Genomic DNA, 21256 nt, shown 5'->3' on the forward strand with positions numbered 1-21256 from the left:
CTCAGATTCCACGTGGCTGAGGTCTCACCTCTCTGAATCATAGAATCAACCAGGAAAAGACCTTGGAAAAGACCTTTCAGCTCATCAAGTCCAACCATGCCCCAGCACTGCCAAGGCCACCACTAACCCATGGCACTGAGGGCCTCGGCTACACGGTGTGTGAACACTTGCAGGGACGGTGACTCCAGCACTGCCCTGGGCAGCCTGTTCCAATGCCTGAGCACCCTTTGGGGAAGGAATTGTTCCTCATCTCCATCTAAACCTGCCCTGGTGCAGCTTGAGGCCATTTCCTCTTGTCCCATCCCTTGTTCCTTGGGAGCAGAGACCAGCCCCCTCCTGGCTCCATCCTCCTGTCAGGCAGTTGTAGAGAGCGATAAGGTCCCCCCTGAGCCTTCTCTTCTCCAGACTAACCCCCCTCAGGTCCCTCAGCCGTTCCTCATCACACTTGTGCTCCAGGCCCTGCACCAGCTCCATTGCCCTTCTCTGGCCCCGCTCCAGCACCTCAATGTCTGAGGAGCTCCCTGTCCCATGGGGCGGCATGTGTTGGCCTCACTTCTGGTCTTTGTGGCCTGGACATGCAGCTGGTGGGACCAAAATGGGCTAAAAAAACTAGAATAAAGCTTTTTCTACGCATGCTCGCATCTCTGCACCCGAGCTCTCTAATCTTTGTGTTACACTTGGTGATGATCATGGTGCCTTGACAGTTTGTCTTTTCCAGGTTTGTTCATTCCTTCAAAACACAAAGTTGTGTCATTTGGGCTTTATTTTCATCGGTGATTAGCTTGCATGCTTCAGATGTTGCATGTCTTCTTTTGGGGGATCTTTGTATATCTTCTCCTTGGAAAATCTGCGTCCTCGGGCATCTGGCAGAACCAAAGGGAACAACACGATTGCTGAGCACTTCTCTAAGTCTCAACCTGCACATCTTGAGTCTCCCTGTAATTTAGTTTCTCTCTTAAAACTCTGGATGAAATATGCTTCGGAAATGATGGGATTTGCATTACACTTGCTCTCCAGGGCTGTCAAACAAGCATTGCAAACCTTTTCCCACTCATGATCCCAGGAGAAAGAAAGGCTCCGAGACCCCCTGAGGAACATCAAATGGCATCTTGCTGCAGAGTGGCTGCATCTGGGGATTACTTGGTAAAACAGAAGGAAGGAAAAAAGGTTAATACGGCATTGGCAGCCGACAGCAACAGAGCTTGTGTCCTTCAAGCTGCCGTGGTTCAGCCTGGCCGCTCTCGGCTGGCTCGGGTGCAGGTGGCTCTCAGCTTATCCCTCTGGTCTGCAGAGGAAATGGGATTTGGAGGAAATACCTTATTAAATTCAAATTTCTGAGAAATTAATTTCTTAAAATTGATTTAAAACCCCCAAACAAACAACGTGACAGTGGTTGTTAGCACGGGCTGATTGCAGAAGCCATGTGGCTTGTGAGAGCAGACCTGGGAGCACCCTCTCCTCACACAGGCTGTTCTGCTGCTTGCTCCTCGCCTGGAGTAGGGACTGCTCAGCTCCCTGTGGGATTCACAGAGCAGCCAGCTCTGCTTCTGAAGCCTGTAACTCCACGAAAGCCCTGGGGCTGAATTTGGGGTGCGTGGGGGTGGGAGAACACCCATGGGCAGGCATCGGGCAGCTGCAGAGCTGCTCCCATGAGCGATACTCCTGCCTGCCCATTGCCGTCCCTCTTTCCAGGAGCTCCTGGGAGGAGCAGCCTCCAGTCATTACATGCTTTCACGCATCTGATGTGCTGGCTCACCTTCCACCAGCAAGCAGGGGCTTGAACAAGAGCCGGTTGCCTGCATCTGCGTGGCTTTACTTATTTATTTGACAAACAAGCTGGGTGATCCGGGCCTGGCTGCTGGCACCATGGCTTGCAGCATATGACAGCTAATGGGCCTGGCTCCCTGCCTGCTGAGGAGGTGAGGCTCCTATCCATGTGTGACCTGGAAAAGCACGTCGGCTTCATAAATCACTGCCTGCTGCTGCTGGTGCCTCGCGCCTCCCTCCTGCTTCTTGGCAAATTCAGTATCTCCTGTGAAGCTACTGCTTGCTCCTCGTGCTGGGCGAGCGTGCTGCTTGTGATCTGTGTGCTGGGGCGGCAGGGCAGGTAGGGCTTCCCCTCCAGGCCCCTCTCCTTTTTCAACATGGTTTCTGGAGGGATGAGCACAGAAAGTAACTGAGATAAACTGAAGGCACAGGCTCGGCTGCACCCCAGGGCATGAGCAGCAGGTTGAGGCAGGGGATTCTCCCCTTCTGCTGCACTTTGAGGAGACCAGACCTCTCTGGGAAGACCTTAGAGTGGCTCCCAGTGCCTAAAGGGGCTACAAGGAAACATGGAGAGGGGCTTTTCATAGGGACCTGTAGGGACAGGCCAAGGGGAATGGCTTTAACCTGCCAGAGGGGAGATTTGAGATGAGCTCTTAGGCAGAAGCTCTTCCCTGTGAGGGTGCTGAGGCGCTGGCACAGACTTTTCCCAGAGAAGCTGTGGCTGCCCCATCCCTGGCAGTGTTCAAGGCCAGGTTGGACACAGGGGCTTGGAGCAACCTGCTCTAGTGGAAGGTGTCCCTGCCCGTGGCAGGGGTTGGAGCTGGATGAGCTTTAAGGTCCCTTCCAACCCAAACCATTCTGTGGTTCTAGGATTCTTCTTATGGACAGGACTATGATTCTTCTTATGGACACCAGGACTGCTGCCCAACCCCAGCCAACAGCCTAAGTCTTTAAAGGCCAAGGATCAATGAGTGAAGGATGGTTTTGCTGTAGCAAAGCTTGTTTTTTGAGTAGTTGCCTGGTGCTCAGCATTGGGGTGCATCAGGTTTCCAGCTTGTGGGAGTTGAACCGCACCAGGTCTTCATTCATCTGCTTCATTTCCGCATCCTGGAAATGGGGTCTGTGCCTCATCCTTTTTCTAGAAATAGTGAAATCAACACAGTAGAATGTGGTGGTGTCTCCTTTGGGGATGCCAAGTGGGCTGTTCCCATGGGTATCCTCAGAGAGAAGCCTCTGCTGCCGGCTGAGCCTTTCCTGCCACCTCCTCACCCCAGCCAGCGGCTTTCCGGCACAGAGTGGCGTATGCCTCTCCTCCAAATGTAAGGGAATTCAGAGCCTGGTTTGTTGGATGGTTTTGGAGTCACCAGCAGGTTTGCTAACAAGCAGGAGGAGGGATTGGGTCTGGCCAAGGGTTTTGCTTGGCTTGATGGGTTACCAGTGCTGAGTTGTAGGGTGTCTCAGGCTGCCCTGTAAAGTGTAGGGAGCAGGAGGGCGATGAATCCACAGCTCCGCACTGGTTTGTTAATGAGCCAAAAGCCATTTTCTGTCACTGTATGAAGTACAGCAGGACCTGCTCGGTGGGGCACAGCCAGGCCCTGAGCTGTGTGAGTACTGGCGGTCCCACACTCACTGAACAGAGCAGAAACTTCCCGTAGCGCTGTATTCCAGCGGCAGGAGCTCTTCCGGTGCCAACCAGGAGCAGCAGTTCCACAGGCTGGGCTGCCAGGCCTGATGAAGAGGAGGGTTAGGTGAGAAAGCTGCAAACCAATTGGTGGACAATTCCCATGGATGCTTTCCTCCTTTGTCTGCCTTCCTTTCAGGGCCAGCTTTTCCAGCTAGAGATCAGACCAGCAGCTCCTGCTTGGTTTCCCCTTCCTTGAAGGGTTTTGCTCCAGCTGCCGGTGCTGCTTCATTCAGGCTTCTCCTTAAGCATTTGCTTCTCATGTCTAAAGATGCAGCGAAGCCGGTCATGGATCCTGGCACTTGTTTTGCTGCTTTTTGGTGATGATGCTTTCCTGGCATCCCAGCGCCTCCACTTTCCAGGCTGTATGTGGGGAGCTGCGGTCTCTGGGATTGAGCCACAGAGGCACTGAAGGACAATGTCTGCTGGGGATGAGCCTTGCTCTCCTGCTGGCTGTGGTTGGTGGCACTGGGCTGTGCTTGGGTGGGAGCTGTGGTGCCTTTGCAGACCAGAGCCCCAGTGGGGGAAGCTCCATCTCCAGTCCCTGCCTGCCCTTGGTGGTGTTTGCCTGACCTGGGGTTTTGCGATGGCTCGTGGCTCTTGGGAAGCCTGCGGGAGGGTTTGTGCGTGGGGAGAGCTCAGAGACCTCCGTTTGGAGCTAAGAGGTGACTTCAGGAAAAGGACTTTGGGCTTTTCCCAAAGTACAAAGGAATCTGTGTTTAGTGGTGTGGGTATAGAGCAAGAGATGCGGGATGCAGCAGGTGAGGCTGCTGCAGCTGTGGATGCAAATAGTGCCCCTCTCCTTAGGGAAAAGAGTAAATTGCTTCCCTTTGCTTGCTGCATCCCTTTCTCCCAGTGCCCTGTTCTCCCTCCTCTTCTCTGCCGTTAATTGCTTAGTGGTTGCTGACGCAATTAGACCAAGATGTGTCTGCAGCCGCTGTGCTCACTCTCTCACAGGCCTTCCTCTGCCTGCGTGCGGGGCGGTGGGAGCTGCTGGCTTGAGGAGGCAGCTCAGGGCTGGGTTCTCCATGAGAGGGGAAGTGGCTGGGGCAGGGCTGGGCAGGGGTGTCTCTGCTGGCCTGAGAAGGTGCTGTTTGGCTCTCACTGCTCCTGAGGATGTGAACAGAGCAGAGCCTGGATGGCTTCTTGCTGCTATGTCTAAGGGCCAGAGCTGCCAGGCTGAGGTGGTGATGAGTGATGGGTAGCACATCTTGCAGGGCTGGGGGTCATCTGTGCAGCAGCTAAAGATGGACGACTGGTGAGTAACGGTCCTTTGGCTTTCAAGGGAAGAAGAGTGACAGCCATGGACCATGGGAGATGCTCAGCCAAAGGAACAGGGCCTGGGCTCAGTAATCTCTGAGGCCAGCAGCTGCAGGGGCTGCCGGCGTGGAGGCCGGAGAGGCCACAGAGACATTTGCTCTGCTCTGGGTGGGAAGGGACGAGCTGATATAATGGAGAAAGGCTTTTCTCTGCTACTAGTCTGCGCCCCACATCTCTCCCTGCTTGCATAGCTCTGCCCAAGGCATGACTCCAGCTGGTGCCCTCCTCTCTGGCTCTCAAGCCTTGTATGTCTTCTGGTCTCTTCACTTGCTCCTTCTGGAAGTTGGTGCTGCTCCTCTAGTGCTGCCCTTTGGTGTGTCACTTTGGCTTTTTATATCTTATTTGGTGTGTCGCTTTGGCTTTTTATATCTTATTTGCGTCTCTCTGGTTACTGTTACCTTATTTAGGGACGTTCTTCAGATCCCCTTCTCCATCGTGTCTGTGGTGGTGTTTCCTCCATGTGAAGGGAATAATTTCTTGGCTTTTTACCAAGTTTTATCTCTTTAATCCTATTGAATCCCTCCCAGCCCCATGTCCTTTCCTAGTCCCCATGCAGCTTTGCTAAGGCTTTCATCCCTGCCATCAACTGTCTTCTCTGAGGCAGTGCCCTTCAAATGCCAGCATTTTGTCTTTATTCTTCATGGCCAAGAAGCATCTCTGGGGTTTGACATATCAGCTCTGCCCTTCTCCTTTCCTGGCAGCCTCTGCTGCTGGGCACGTTTGATCCCTCGAGCAGGGGCCCTCATAAAATCAGCTGCATGGCTTCTCCACACTGCTGTTCTTTGCTTCCTAAGTCCTCTTTTGCCCTGTGCTTCTGCTTTCGTGGTGGGAGTGAGTTGGGTTGCCCAGGGACAATGTCCTTGAGTTGTGCTACTAGCCTACGTCGTGTTGGAGGTCCTTGGGAAGCTGCTTGGTTGTCCCTGCAAGAGGTATGTGATGATGTTCAGGGAACATGTCTGCTATGGATAAGAGCTTGGTGATGTCCGAAGGGTGCCAGGCACTTCCTGCCTCTGCTTGATGAAAGTCACCATCAGGTGCAGGTGTTGACCCAAACTGGTGGGTAGCGGGCATAGGGTGGGCAGTGGGTGTGCTGCCCACACCGCTCTGAGCTCAGGGTTGCCACAAGCAGCCGTTCATCCATCTACCCATCCACCTCTTGCCTTCGCGTTCACCTTCCTGCCTGTTCCCAGGCTGTTCTATGGGTGTGCACAGCCCTGCTGCTCCCTGGCCGGTGTCCCGACCTGGGGCAGCCCTGCTGGCAGCACTCAAGCAGCCTATCAGCAGGCCCTGGCAGCCTGGAGCTGCTGCTTGGCACATTGGGGACCTTCTCCCTCAGTCCAAATAATGTGTCGTGATTATTGTCAATAAAAAGCTGTTATTTCTTCCCACTAGGTACAAGGTAAGAGTAGATGAGTGTGTACAGACACACCACTCCCACGATTTCAAGAGAGTGATTAGTGTGATTAAAGGTCAGATGGGTTTATTGCAGTCAGAAGTGCATTTCTGCTGCTTCAGGCTGTAGTAGAGGTATCTAAAGCTCTTGGCCAACCATACTGGAAGTTCTATATATAGAATCACTATAGAACTGGAAGTTCTATAGCTTCCAGTGTAGGCTCTAGAATGCCATCCCATTGGTAATGGGGAATCCTCTCTGAGGGGGTGCTGTTGGGTCATGACACTGGTCCAGGACAGGTATGTGACAGTGACATTCCTGGGAGGGACTCTGGTATTTTGTCTTGTCCCACTTGCCTTGATTTTGTATTTTAGGGTTTTTTTCCTCCCTGAGAACCTGGACTTGGAAAAAAATATCCTAATTAGGAATCCAAGGCCAGAAGCACTGTGGGACTGGCTTCCCGAGGAACCTGAAAGTGTGGGGTAGTGGGGTCCCTGCATAAGGACATCCTTTTTATGAAGCAGCCAGAAGGATGACTTGAACAGCATGTGATGCCCACCCCTGGCCTCCAGGCCAGCTCTGAACCTTTGGTGGAGTCCAGCTCTGAACCCTCAGCATCTCCTGGGCAAAATGACTCTTTAATCGTCCCTCCGCTGGGTGTGGAAAGCCCAGGGGAGCAGCTGGGGAGCTCCCCGATCCCTTCCCAGCTCTCATCAAGGCAGGAGGGGAGGATGGAGGAAGTGGAAACACACAGCCACAGGTGATTAACCCCAGTGCTTGCTCCCTCTTGACTTTTGCCTTGGAATTGCTCTGTGCAGCTGGGAGCCTCTGTGCAGGCACTGGGGTGCTTGGCAGCCACCGTGGGCTTCCATTGCTGAACCCACGGCTGCTTTCCCAGGCCAGCCGGAGTGCTCAGGGTGCAGCATCAGCATTCCCTGTTCCTGCCAAGGGCTCCTCTATGCCCCTCTTGATGGGCATAAAACCCCTCCAGGCTCTGGATTACAATTCCATTGTGTCTTTCCAGGCAGGACTCACATTCTCCTCCACAGGCTGCCTGTTTTGGATGAGAGCGCTATGATCCCTCTAAGCCCAGGGCAGCAGCTGATTTTTAATGATGGGTGTCCAAGCCCAGGGCTGCAGTGGCCAGCGAAGCCTGACACATGGCAAGGTGCCCTGAGCATGGTGTCCTAGGTGCTAAAATACCCTTATTTATTGTTATTCTGCGCTTTCTCATGACATAGGATTACTCTGCTTTAGCTGGCTGTCAATGTGAAGAATCAGTGACATTTCAAGAAGGCAGGGGATAAAAGTGGTGAAGATCTGGGCCTGGTGGGTCTGTGTCTAGCAGCATCTTTGCCTTGTTTTAAGGATGTGAGCTGAAAATCCAGCATGTTGGTTGAACCTGACCCTGGTTGAATGTGACCCGTGTGCCTACCAGCCCCAGCAGCTGGTTTCTGCACATGTGTGTGCAAAAGGTGCTGCTGGGTGAAGGAGGCACAGCAGCTGCTGGCATCGGACGGGGGCTTTTCGGCGGTGACTGTTTTGTGTCTCGTTTCAAAACAAGCATTGTGCTTTGTTCGGTGGCAAAGGGGAGCGATTTCTCATTAGCTGGAATTCGGTGACCCGTGGGTATCCCTGTGTGCAGGCTGAGAAACTGAGGTTAGAGGCTAAAAACCTTCCTGGAGCTTAATTGGGCTGGAAAAAAGCTTCAACCATGGGTGGTGTCAGCATCCCCCTTTGCTGGGGGCTTATTTGGATTTCAGATACAAGCTCTTCCCGTCTCTATGGGCTGGAGCAGCCACTTGAAGCTGGTTTTCTATGGAATTCTCTCAAGGAGGAGCATGGCTGCGGGCGGCATCATCCTGTGATGTGAATCACAAAGCTCTGCTCCCTTAGATGTGCTGAAAGCCCCCAGCCTGGCTGCAGCTCTCGGCTAGTGGGTAACCTGCAGGTGATGAGTTATGAGCTGGCTCGGCTCTAGCCTGTCTCCTCTCCCCCAGGCTGCTCAGCTTCCCGCCATCGATCGCTCCTCTGCAGCCAGCAGCTGTCAGCACAAAACCTGCTGGGTGGGACCTTGAGGCATCACATCCCCACTGTGACCAGCAGCGTGGGGTTTGCAAGGCGCCACGCTTGACACAGGGGTGTGTTTATGGCAAAGGCAATGCAGGAGAAACTGGACCCAGGAGGAGTGCCCGGGGCTTGGCTCGTGCTGCATGGGGAGGTCAGTGGGAGTGAAGGTGCCTCACTTGACACTGTCGTGCTTGGGGTGTTAAAAATAGGCTGTGTTGAATGCTGCAACTCTGAGCAAAGCTGTGTTATTGATCCAGTGGGTGCAGACCAGACTTGTACTGCAGGAGGGTTCATTGGCAAAGCCCAGCGTGGGTAGGATGTTCTCCCAGCACGGTGAAGCCCACGCTCCTGGGCAGAACCTAGCTCAGCTCACCTTCCTCCTCGTGAATGCTTTTGATCAGGCCAGAGGCACTGAGAGGCACTTGAACCAAAAAAAAGAGAGCTGCTTTTCATCTCCAAGTCTGGGATTAAAATCCAGAGTGATGATAGGTGATGGGAGCCCATGGGCTCACATGCAGAGCTCATACCTCCTCCTCTTGCAGCTCATCAGTAGAGATTTCATGGCAATGTGAGCACGCGCTGTGCTGCTTTGGGGTTGGTGTGTGCGATTGTCATCGTTCTGCCTGGGGGTTGGAGAGACAGCAGCTTGATTTCAGTCACTATAAAACCTCCGGAACTGGCTTGGAAAATCTTCTCTTAAAATGGCTGTGTCCTGCAGGTGCCAATGCCTGCGTGTTCCTGGTGGGAGCTGATGGATATGGATGCAAGCCACTGCTCGAGGGGCTGGGGAGAACACAGCATGCGTCAGCCAGAACAGGAGTATTGGCTTGTGCTACTTCAAAAATGGCACCTTTGAAACACATTTGGTGGAATCCTGGGATTTGGGGAGTGGGGGGAGATGCAGTTCTGGGACCCAGCACAAAAAGTGGAGACGTTTGTCATGCCTCATCTTAGCGTGAGGAGGTTTCCATCTTGTGTGCAGGGAGACACGTGGCACTGGGAACCTTTGGATGCAAGTCCCCAGAGGGCAGCGCTGCGCTCGTCCCTCCTCTCCAGCCACACTGCATGGGACACGCACGGTGACACCCTCCTTTTGCTCACCCATGTCCTCCTATGTCATGTGATTTGGCTTATTTCTTGCTCGCTCCCCTCCTGTAATCTCCCCATGAGGTATTGTGCAGAGCTGGGTTTGTGTCTGGAAACCACCAGGAACTCTCTTGGCAACTTGAGCAAAACCTACAAGAGGAGGAGATGAGAGCCAAGCGGGCAGCTTCCTAAACGTGCAGCCTGCAGGGGCTGGGATGTGAAAATCATGCTAAAATAGGTCTTTAATATTATATAGGGAGAAGGAGGATGTCTCCTCTTGCCTGAGGGATAAATACGTCTGAAACTCCCCTTAGACTTTGCTGCTTATCGCATCTGAAATACATGTGTGTCGCCCTGGAATTGAGCCTCTCCAGGAGCCGCGGATCCTCGGCTACGATGTGTGTGTAAAACACTCCTGCTCATGCAGTGCATGTGTGGTGTGCTGACAGGTCTCCAAATGCAGTGCCCAGGGAATGGATTTGCTGCTTTTCCCTCAGATCATAGCTGCCTGCATGCTGTGGTCTGGATAGGGGAATGAGAGGTGATGCTTCTCAGCGTGCCACCAAGGCGAGTGTCCCCTGGTGCCTCAAAGCGATGCTCCCGCAGTGCTACATCTCCTCCAGGACCTGTGTAGGTAGCTCAGGAGATGCACCCCACTTTGCAGGAACCTTGTGTCATCTCCTTCCCTCCCACCTCTTCCCCAAGCAAATGTTATAGGTACAAGCACTGAGAACACAGCTTGGCTTCTCATGCCTTGGAGATGAATCCACAAGGAGCAAATGTTGTTTGTAGCCTCAGGCTATTGGGTTTCTTGTGCAGAAGAGCTGCTTAGAAAATGATCCATCTCCAACTGCCATTTGTAGGTAGACTGATGAGATGAGAGAAGGAATTTTTCTTCTCTGCAGACTTCTGTGCTGAAGCTGCGCTTGCATCACAGTGATGCTCTTTAGCATGGTTACAGTATGGAAGAACATGAAGAGAAAATAACCCTGCCAGAATATAGCCATCCTGAGATTTACTGGTGCCTCGTCTGAACTTGGGCAAGCCCCAAACTGCTGGATGTTGGCTCTCAGGGAAAGAACAAGGATTGCTGCTGTGTCTTGGGAGCACCATGAATGTGGTGGTTGGTGATTCAGGGCCCAGCATGGGGGGGAACTGGGGTGTCAGCAGCACTTGGGTGCTAAGGCGGTGCCATGGGGAGTGATGTGGGTGCCTTGTGGTACTGACGGAAGGATGCGGAAAGGAGGCCAGTGGAAGGATGAAGGATTTTCCCACTTGGAAAATGCTGGTGTGCTTAGGAACAATTTCACTCCAGGAAGCTGTGGCCAACATCTTTCTTAAATGTTCCTATCCTCGATTCAGCTCATTCCTCCTGCTGTCACCCTCTGCATCATCCTGCATAATTCCTCTCTCTCCTTTTGATGTTTTCACCCCCCATGTGTTTGTAGATTACGACGATGTCCCCATGATGCTGAACCAAGTTGGCCATATTTAGCTCTTTAATCTCCTCTTCCAAGCCAATCCCTTCAGCCTTGTTATTTTTGTTTCTCTTCTCTGAACTTCCTCTAATTTGCCTGTGTCCTTTCAAGTAATGAGATGTCCAGAGCTCAGTGCAACTGCTGCTATCCTGAGAAGAGCCATCAGGAAGAAAGTATGAAATTCCCCCTTCTCCCATACTATGTCCCAGGTGAATTGGGGTTGGAAGAGGCAAGGAGGGTTTGGTGGGCAAAGTGCTGTTTGTTGCTCCTGGCTCTGCCTTGGGGTCGCTTTTGCAAGCTGATCTCACTGCATTAGTACCTAGGTTCCCAGCTATGGGAAACAGGACAAGTGTAGCTGAGCCAGCTTGGTGACACTGCTTTGCACCTTTGTGCCATTTTTGTGCTGAGAGGAACCCCAGGTCATGTTGCATGGATGAAGACCAAGAGGGTAGGTTTAGATTGGAAGTAAGGTTTTTACGATGTGGGTGCTGAGGCGCTGGCACAGGGTGCCCAGAGAAGCTGTGGCTGCCCCATCCCTGGCAGTGTTCAAGGCCAGGTTGGACACAGGGGCTTGGAGCAACCTGCTCTAGTGGAAGGTGTCCCTGCCCGTGGCAGGGGTTGGAACTGGATGAGCTTCAAGGTCCCTTCCAGTCCAAACCAGTCTGTGATGCTGTCATCTTGGAGATAATCCCCTTCTGGATCATTGGAAGGACCACCATGGGGTAATGCTCAACTGATGTATGTATGTCTGTAACTCTGTTTCTCCATGGCTTTTCTTGCATAGTGACTCCAAGTGTGGCTGATGCTTTTGGATCCATTTGCAGCCCTTGGATGTTGGGAGATGCAAATGATGCTGTAGTTCTGGCTGTTGTGGAAGGTACAGCTGTCCCCATGCCACATTTACAGCTTGGCTGATGAAAACAACTGCAAATCAAGCCCATCTTTCACCTAGAAGGTCCTTTCTAGGTCCTTCTCTGAAAACACAAGGGCCTTTTTTCACATCATCTCTTGCGCTTTACCAGGTGTAAGAGTTTGTTTCTTAGTGGTGTCATAAAACTGCATCTGTGCATGTTGGTTGTGTTGCCCACCATGGGTACTTTGGTGGGCAACAATGAGTGGTTGCAGTGGCTTGTGGGTTGGGCTTTGTCCCTTCTCACCTGGGAATGGGTGCTAACAGTGCAGTTGCCTTGGATACTGGGATGGATGAGGAGAAAGGTGGTCCCTGTGTGCCCAGAAGCAGAGCAACCCATCCTAGCTGAGGTAGTGTGAGCCCAGCTCATTTCTGCTGCAAGTCTCGGATCCACCTCCTCCCTTCTGCTAGAGTCCGGTTTTATACTGAGATTGTTAGTAAATCCTGAGCTGTCTGTTCTCTGCTTGATTTCTGTAATACAGCTTTCCAAAGATAGGAACTTTGTGCAAAACATTGTGCCTGGATGGACATGATTAATTAATGAAATGATTTAAGTATGAGTGCCCCGAGGCTGCATGTAGGTGTGTGTGCTCACGTGGCCGTGCCCTGCTGCTATTGCTGACGGCCCGGCAGCCCCAGCCTCCGGGTGGTGGAGGTTTAGACTTGCAAGAGACAGGTGGAGAAAAATTAGGTGAAAAGCTGAAGAAAAAGTTGAACCAGGCAGGAGGAGCTGTGACCTTTAAGATCATCAAGTCCAACCTTTACCCCAGGACTGCCAAGTCCACCACTAAACCATGGCACTATGTGGTGCCATGATACTCAGGTATCCTTTGGGAAGGACCTGGAGCTGGCTGTTTGCATGGGGACCTCTAACTGCAATCAAACCTGCTGTCTAGGGCTCATACCTGGCATGAGCATGGTAATGCTTGCAGTAGGAACTTCAGTTCAAGCCTAATATCCTTCTCCCTAAAACCAGAGATTAACTGCTTGCTTTATAGCCTCCTGGGAGTTACAGGATTACCCACACTGAGTGGCAGGACAGACCTGTTGATTTGCCTAAATGTTGGTGCCAAGCTCTTGTCATATGTTCCTCATCCCTAGGGCTGCTTGGGTGGTCATTACCATATGAGCCCATGGTGCTGGTGCTCAGGATCCCAATGTGGTGCTCTGTAGGGTGAGACAGACCCCATAGGTCTTGTTGCCCACCGGGAGTTGGCAGGGTTAAAGCAGCTTGCCACAAAGTTGCTGCTTTTTCAGGTGATTTCCTTTGCCGGCTCAGCACATTGCTGTTCTAGGGTTGTCTCTAGCTTGGCTGTTTGCAACCTCTGTGTCCTGGTTTTATGTAGCCAGTGGTTATCAGCGGGCTTTTAACAGTGGCTGGAGCTGCATCGCAAGCAGCAAGTGGTTCGTGAAAGGCCTCTTGGATTTATATCCTCCTTCTGGCAGATTGGTGCTCCGAGGCACTCGTGAAACCTTTCACGTTGCTCCTTTGGCTGCTCTAATGTGCCGGTCAAGGAGTGCTGGTATTAACGGTGGCTGTTTGAGTGCTTGGATTTGGGTATGAGTTTCACATGGTGCAAAGCAGAAAATGTGTCTGCCTCACTGTTGTTGTGGCTTTGGTCCTCTTGCTTCTTGTCTGCCTGTGTGAAGGTCTTTTAGTGGGAGCAGACCAGAAAATGAAGATGGGGCTGGCTGCATGAGAGTGGCTGGTAAAGGGCAGCTGATGAATCCATTGTGAGCTGGGGGGTTCAGGGACTTGAAGAGCTGTCTTCTGCAAGAAGGTTGGGTGCAATGATGGGACTGTGCTGGCAAGCCAGTTCCTGGGGTACAGATGATGGCCTCCAGCCCAGAAAGCAAGAAGATGACATGTGTGACCGTGAAGGGAGGCACTGAACTGCTGGGCTGCACTGGTGGTTGAGAAATCCTCAGGAAATGCATCTGCTGTGTCTCCTTTTTGTGCTTGGGTAGAGGTGGCCGGTTATCTTTTTGGGTTTGGAGGAAGGAAAATGAATAAACGTAAGACTTTGCCCCATGGTGGTTGTTTCGCTCAGCATCCTGGCTTGAGGGACATGTGACTGATGTCAGCTGGAGCCAGAAGCCAACTGCGCACCAGTGGTGCTGGCCATATTGTCAGTAGCATGGGCACGGTATGGGGGATGAATGTGAGACCTGGGTTCCCAGTGGGAAGTTGCTTGCTGTTGTTGGAGCTTTCCTGCTCAGGCAGCACTGCCGGAGGTGAGGATGACTCCAGTGGCCAGAAGCAGCCTCTGCGTGGGACCAAAGAAGAAGGGGCCAAAGGCTGTGTTGGTCAACACAAAGGATACTTGCAGCCATCTTTGGTCAGGTTCTACGTTTCCAACCATCTCTGCCCTCCCTTGAGTCAGACACATCTCTAGTGCATGGGATCTTTCCCCTTTACGTCACCAACCCAGCTGCTTCGTGTTTTAATTCCATAAAAGAGGAAAGCCTGGTGCAGCTGTGCCCTGGGGGTATCTGTTGCTGGTGGTAGGTGAACCAAAACCCCAACAACATGTCCTCAATTGACTGGTGGGACCAATGCTTAGAGGTCCCAGCTTGGATTTCCTCTTTCCATGTCTCTCTCTCGTTCCAGCTGTCCCGTTTTGTCACTGCTCTTCACTACCTCTCTCCTACTGGAGACACCTTTCGGGTTTTTTTTACCTTCTTGGAGAAGATCTGATAGTCTTGTAAGTGGTTGGAGCAGGTGACTTGGTGCCAGCATGTCTGTCTTGGATACTATTCCTGGCTTTATTGAAGATGCAGTAATATGCAAGACTGTGCCTCTGCGGCGTCTGCCTTCGCTTGATCTTGAAACGCTGCAAGTACTGAGATAAGACTGGTTGTGTTCACGCAGGGATTTTATTCCCTTCTCTGCTGGGCAGAGGAAGCGGCTTGCTGGAGGTCGTGCTGGGTGACATTTACATTTCCCCAGCAGTGTGGCCAGGGTTGATGCAACTGCTTGGATCGCCTGGGTGTTTGGATCAGTTCCTCATCACTGGCGTGGTGGGAGGTTGTACCTCGTGCCCCAATACACCCGTTAACCATGACCAGGTCTGTTTTCAGCAGTGGGATGTGAGCTTCTTGCAGAAGTCCTTGTTCAGGCTTTGGTTCTTGTGGCCTGCTTACATGTGGCCAGGGCAGACTTCCGCAGCCGGGTCCTCCCCATGTGCCCATGGTTGGTAGAAGTAACTGGCTGTTTATTTAAGCTGGCGTCTTTCCAGGGAAGGGAACCTTTGTTCTGAAACAGATTTCTGGTTTTACATCTTGATGTCAGCAACCTCAACCTCCAGCAAGCAAGCGGGGAGCGCAGTGGGCAACAGTGTAGAGATTGCTGTCCCAGACCATGCTCCTGGCTCCATCCTTTACCTGCTGCTTGTGCTGCCATTGTTTCCCTGCACGTGGGGTTTTGTTGGAAGCTCTTGTCGACTGTTTTCTTGCTGTGGTTCAGACAAATCCAGGCAGCAAACAGGGTTCATGGATACCTGTGCTACTCGGGGAGAGTGTCTCCTGGAGCCTCCTTCGCACTTGGTGGGGTTGTGTGTCTCCAGTGTATTGGAATGTTGTCCCTGGCAGATGTGACTGGGAGCTGTGAGTGAGTCTAATGGAGAGTACTGAGTAATGTTTAAAGGTAGATTCAAGATCGAACCACTGGCGTGGTGGGCACTGATGTGTCTTCAGCCTCTGCCTACCCAGCTTTGGGGGTCAGGCTGTAGAAGATTCTGGTTCCTCTTCGAAATCCTCACTGAGGTCACCGGTGATGGGGGAGAGACACCTCGGGTGCTGCAGTTCTGAGGTTTGAAGATACCCACCAAAGATGTTCATCACTGGATGGATCTGCGCACTAATTGTCTTTCTTCAAGGAGCTGGAAGTTCATGTTCCCAGGTCCTGCTCTGAAAAAGCAAAGCTGTTGGGGATGTGGTGACGGAGCAGGACAAGAGCGACAACATCAAAGCTCCCAGACGTTGGGCTGAGCCATGCAGTGGTGTGGGAGGTTTTGGCTGCAGCCTTGAGCAATGCTCCTGTCCTGGGTTCAGCTGTAACAGTTATTTTTCTTCTTCTTAGTAGCAGGTGCAGTGCTGTGTTTTCAACTGTGATGGAACAGTTTTGGTCCATGTTTTGGCTCCTGGCAGAGGGCAGCTAAGAGTTTGTGACCAGAACTGAGGCTCCCCCTTGGCTTTTGTTGTCTGTCTCCATCTGCAGGAGTTGAAGAACCACTCTAGATGAGAAAAATGGGCCACTGTGCTGTGTAGCTTGTTGACGTGGACATACACTAGAAGCCAAGCACCGTCTCAGATGCATCAGTGGTCTCAATGCTGACCACTGCAAGGTCCTTGCTGACAAGCAGGGTGTAGCTCTGTGGGTGCCCTACACAATGGCATTGTTCACACTCTCTCTGTCCTTGCAGGTGCCTCACAGATATCTCTGCTGATTGCTCTTCTCTTGGTTTTTGGCATCGCTGTTGGCTTTTATTGCTCAAAAACGCACTTTTCTTGCCTGGTTGACTTTGATTATTGAGAGCAAAGCAAATAAACGGGAGTGGGTGCTCTGGGTGGTTTGGGGGTTGGCATCAATATTAATATGGTGTTTTTATTTTTGCTGTGCCCTCTTCTCTTTCTCCTGTTAGCTAATTGCTGCTGTGGAGTCCCTTAATGGTGACTGATGCTAACGAAGCTGCTCTGGCACCACTCTAAGATGGCAGGAGCTGCTTTGTGTGCATCTTCCCGTGGTGGCACCCACTGCTGTGCTTCCCTTGACATGGGACTCTGTCCCACCTTGGAGTGCAGGTTATGTTGAGGGGTTTTAATCACCCACCTGGAGTGTGATTCCCCAGGACTGGCATCTCCTGGGCGCTGGTGGATTTGCTTTTCCCTCGTCGAGCAGCGCTTGTGCTGGCCGTCACTGCCGCCTGGGCTTGGCTCCGTTCCACTTCTGTCCTCGGCGGTGGTGAAAGCACGTTCCTCGTGATGGGAAGGGCTCTGCAAGGAACACAAAGGGCTTTCATTAGGGGAGGCAGCGGCAGGCGGATGCGGACGGCCAGCGCCGGTACGGGGAAGCTTCACCCGATGTAACTCTTGCAGAGGGGTTGCTGGAGACAAACCAAGTTCCCTCCAGCAGCGAGCACGTAGCAGCCGCATTTGCATTCGCCAGCATTTCATCTTAGAGCCTACCTGGCAAGGGAAGAGAAAGAAACTCTCCTTCTGCAAAGGGGATTTAGTGCTCAGCAGTGTTAAGTGCTTTGCTCAGGGGGTGGTGTGCGTTGGAGCTGAAAGCCAGGAGGGTGCGGGGCTTGCTTTGGGGAGCTGGAGATCACAGCCCAGCCTTGCTAGCTGGAGGAGATGTGAGGGCTGCTGCTCGAGGGTATGAGTGCTGCCCAGCACCCCAGTGCAGCACCTCCCTTGGCTGCTGGCCTCATGGAGAGAGCTGGGTACCTGCTGATGGTGAGACCCGGGCTGCTTCAGCTCCCCCCAGCCCTCCTGCAGCCACCAGTGGGTGAATCTCCTGGCCTTGCTCAGTAAAGCAGGAGGATGAAAAGCTATGGCACTGGGAGATAAGACACATGCAGGGAGGGATGAATTCAGGGATTGATGGATTTGTCTCTTCCTCCGGTGTGGCTTTCGGCTCTTTTCGAATGTGCCACTGTGAGGCAGCTCTGTTCCTGCCCTCACCTTGGAGAGCCACCCTGGGCCCTTTTATTTTGCTCTGGAGCTTCAGGCAAGGGAGCAGGAGCTGCCTGGTGTCCCCACGACTGCTGAACGAGGCTCTGTTTGTTCCAGTGAGGGTGAAATATGAAATCCTCTCAAGCCGCCTTGCTTATTAGCGAGATCTCAGCGAGCTGCTTATTATGCACCATGGCATAATGCAGATTAGGAATGTGACCAGGCGATAATTAGCAGAGCTGGAACTGTAATTAAACGCTCCTGTGCTGCGCTGGGCTTTCTGTGGCAAAGTGGGAGGAAGCTGAATGGCTTCAAACCTGCAGGTCCTCGGAGCTGCTGCTCCCGGGGTGACAGGGAGCTCCCCATCACTGCCCCGGCTCTGTCTGCTCCCACCAGCGCCAGGCAGCCCTGCTGCTTCCTCTCTGGCTATTTCACTGCTGGAGACTTGCTTTTGGTTTGCAGAAGGTGGCATTGATGAGCAATTTGTTTTCTTTAGCCCCTTCAAAAGAGCCTCACTGGAGCTTATCATCTTGCTTGAAGGGTGGAGGCAGGTGAGCTAGAGAGGGAACAGATGATTTTGGCAGCTTCTCAGGACCAGGATGCCAGTTCAGGGAGTCTGACTGTTTGGTGGCTGTCAGCATCGTTGGCCAAGGAGAGCCAGCAGCGAGGTTGAACGTGGTTGTGGACTGGTGTCCACTCTTGGTGACCAGCAGGCTTGGCCTTTCCAGGGTTATAATCATCTCTCCTCAGCAGAGCCTTAGGAGGACATCTCTTGCTGTAGTGCTGGATGCTCTAAGAGGGATCTTCCCCTGCTTGAAACCAAAACCCAGGTCAGCACTCGCTGATGATTTGATTGGTTTCCTCAGTCTGCTTCTCTTCTGAGGTTCCTCAGTATCTTAACAAGATCATAAACAAAGAGCGGAGGTCTGAGCAGAGGAAGAGCAGCTAACCCCAGAACTGCTGCACATCCTCATGAGCCATGGCAAGGGGATGACTGCCTGCAGCTGGCTTGGCTGATGAACCCTGAAGGACGGGAAGGTCTCCACCCTACCCTTCCCTTGGCCAGCAGCAAAATCAGCCTGTCAGCCATCCTTCTCCCAACACTGCTGCAATCTGCTAGCGTGGCAGCATGGCCAAGGACCTTGGCTTGTCAGCAGCAGGGTGACTTGGCCATGGTTTCACTTGGCATGTTGGCTTGTTGGCTTTCCAAGCCCGGCTCTGGCCGTGAGATGTGATTTCCATGCACAAGGAGAGCTCGATGGCTGGCGCACTGGGCTTGGCCGTCAGCTGGATCGGGCTCTGAAGTGGATACTTGTGCAGAGAAGAGGGATGTGATCTGAATATCTGCGTCTTCAGGTGGTCCCAGGTTGGATTTGGGAGGAGGAGGATGTTGGTTTTGATGGGCGCTGGAGGGCAGCTGCTCCTTGTTGGTCCTGTCCTGCCAGTTGAGCAGAAGCCTGTAATTTTTTTTTTTCTAACGAGCCATCAGGTCCAAAGTCATTGACTGCATTAACATCTGAGCAGTAGCCAGAGGCATCCTCGCTGGGGATGATTACTCTGGCAAAAGCTGTCGGGGAAGGAACTTGGCACAAACTCTTTGAAGCAGGAGAGCAGATATCTCCTGCGGAGAGACTTTTGGGTGTGATCTGTATGACTACAAAGTGCCTGCTCCTTAGGGTTACGTGTGTATGGGCACGCCAGGGTGGGAGAAACCTGCGAGATCCTTGTCCTGTGATGGGGTGTGGGACTCCAACTGCCTGCTGGCACAGGCATTGGGAAGGTGGCAGCCTGGGCTTGAGGTTCTCCAGGAATGTAGATGCCTGTTGATACTTGTTCTCCTTCCCATATTCCCAGCAGTGACCGGCATGTTTCTCCTTCCCCACAGATGGAGTCTCCGGTCTCCACGCCTGCGGTGTTGCCCTTGCACCTCCTTGTCCCCGTGGTCAACAATGACATCTCGTCGCCTTGTGAGCAGATCATGGTACGCACGCGCTCGGTGGGAGTGAACACCTGCGACGTGGCCCTGGCCACGGAGCCCGAGTGCCTGGGCCCCTGCGAGCCTGGGACCAGCGTCAACCTGGAGGGCATCGTCTGGCAAGAGACAGAGGACGGTAAGTGTCACGGGAGAGCTTTTTGCTCTCCTACAGTATCATTATGGAGTTATGGCAATTCCTTCCTTCCCATGTCCCTGCTCTGTTGCTTGTTGGCACAGCCTGGGCTTTGCCCCCACTGTCTGGGTGGCCAGGACAGAGGAGCTGTGTGGGAGCGGCCCTTAATCTGTCCAGCAATGGGCCAAAACTTGCCTCACACCAATGCATTGTGTTACCCGCTTGCCCAGACAGTGGGCGAAAGATCTAAGCTGCATTTCTCTGCCTTCCTGCAAGAGCTGACTTGTTCTGGAGGTGCCAGTGGAGGGGCTGTGCCAGCCTGCATGGGAACTCATCGGAGTTGACTTCAGTTCTGCTTGGCAACCCACAGGTCTGTCACAAACCCGCTCAAACCCTGGGAGGCAGCAGCAATCTCCCGCTGGATTAAAACACCCCAGCGGAGCTCTCAAATGGACTCGGCGGGAGATCAGGCTCTCGCCTCTCGTGCCAAGCCAATCCAATCTTGTTTTCTGCTGAAGCTCGTCTCATCTGTGCACAGCTTGTTTTGCTTTCTCAGGGCCTTTGGTGGGTTTTCATTGCTCTTGGGGCTCTGCCAAGTAATGCAGGGATGAATAGGTGGTTCAGTGGACCACGGCGAGTGCTGGAACCTGGCCTTCCCTCCAGCTTTGTTGGGATGCTGGAGGTTTCTGCTTCGAGAGGCTTGGGGGAAGCTCCTATTTGTGTCTGACTTCAGCTTGGGCTGGAAGCAGAAAGAGAGCCCAGAAGCACAGAGGTGAGAAAGAGTAGTGGTGGTGGAGCTTCATCTCAGTTGGGTATCCAAGAGCTCCTCTTGGACATCTGCTCCTACTCTTCCATCACTGTGGCATGCAGAGAATGACGCTGTTGTTGGCCTTTATTCACCGGCTGCTCCTCACTGCAATTGTCTTTGTTATCTCTAGTGGAAGCTGAACTGAAACCTGCATTCCCAGGAGCTGCTACCAGAGGGATTCCCTTCTTGCCGCATGCTCTGGGAAGCTGGGGATGGGCCCAATTTGCCTTTCTTTTCTCCCCACTGGCAAACTGGTTTTGAAACGGTGGTTGGTGCAGGGCCGAGTGCTGTGATAGTCCTTGATGCGGGGGTGGTGAGCACTGAAATCATTCCCATTAGGAAAAGCATCATGACCTGAGCTATCTGGGAAAAGAGGAGTGCATGGATCATGCTGGAGCAGGCTGGGATGTGCTGGCTTGGAATGCGGACCTCCGCACTCCTCTGCCCTCTCTGCTTCACTGTCCATTCTGTAGGGAAAAACTTGTCTGGAATGAGGCAGGTGGGAGCTGTTAAGTGTTGTTTTTTCTCTGCTGCTCCAAGGCAGAAGGATGCGACACATTGTAAAATTGGGCCTGAGGATCCTCATCTTTGGGCTCTGCTTGCTGGTAGAGACAAGGAAGCAAAAGCAGGAGTGTTCAGGAGCCGTGCTCTGCGCACCCCCGGGCTGGGGCGTCTCCGGGGGGGGATATGCTTGGAGGAAACCTGCAGGAGGTTTGCTGAGCTGCCAGCACATGGGCACTGCTTGTTCTGTGTCTGCAGAGCCTCATGGCTTTACAGGATGCAGTACCTTCCTCTAGGGAAACTGAGGCACATCTGGGCTGACTACTGGGGCATCAGCAGCCCCCGCTTCTGGGGCTGCATGCAAAGGTGGAGGGGGAGCTCTATCCCTGGCAGTGTTCAAGGCCAGGTTAGACAGAGCCTTGGGCGACATGGTTTAGTGTGAGGCGTCCCTGCCTGTG

The 21256-nt window shown here is 52.9% G+C and overlaps 1 protein-coding gene across 3 annotated transcripts in view; it reads left to right on the forward strand.

Annotated features, from left to right (window-relative positions):
- Positions 1–21256, forward strand: part of ZNF609 (zinc finger protein 609) — a 69476-nt gene that overhangs the window by 34249 nt on the left and 13971 nt on the right. For all 3 annotated transcript variants that reach the window (XM_030496734.1, XM_030496732.1, XM_030496733.1), the window contains exon 3: positions 19267–19492. In XM_030496734.1, the coding sequence (XP_030352594.1) occupies positions 19267–19492 (226 nt within the window). The remainder of the gene's footprint in view (positions 1–19266; positions 19493–21256) is intronic.

Source organism: Strigops habroptila, chromosome 9 (assembly GCF_004027225.2).
Source record: "Strigops habroptila isolate Jane chromosome 9, bStrHab1.2.pri, whole genome shotgun sequence".
Classification (NCBI taxonomy): Eukaryota; Metazoa; Chordata; class Aves; order Psittaciformes; family Psittacidae; genus Strigops; species Strigops habroptila.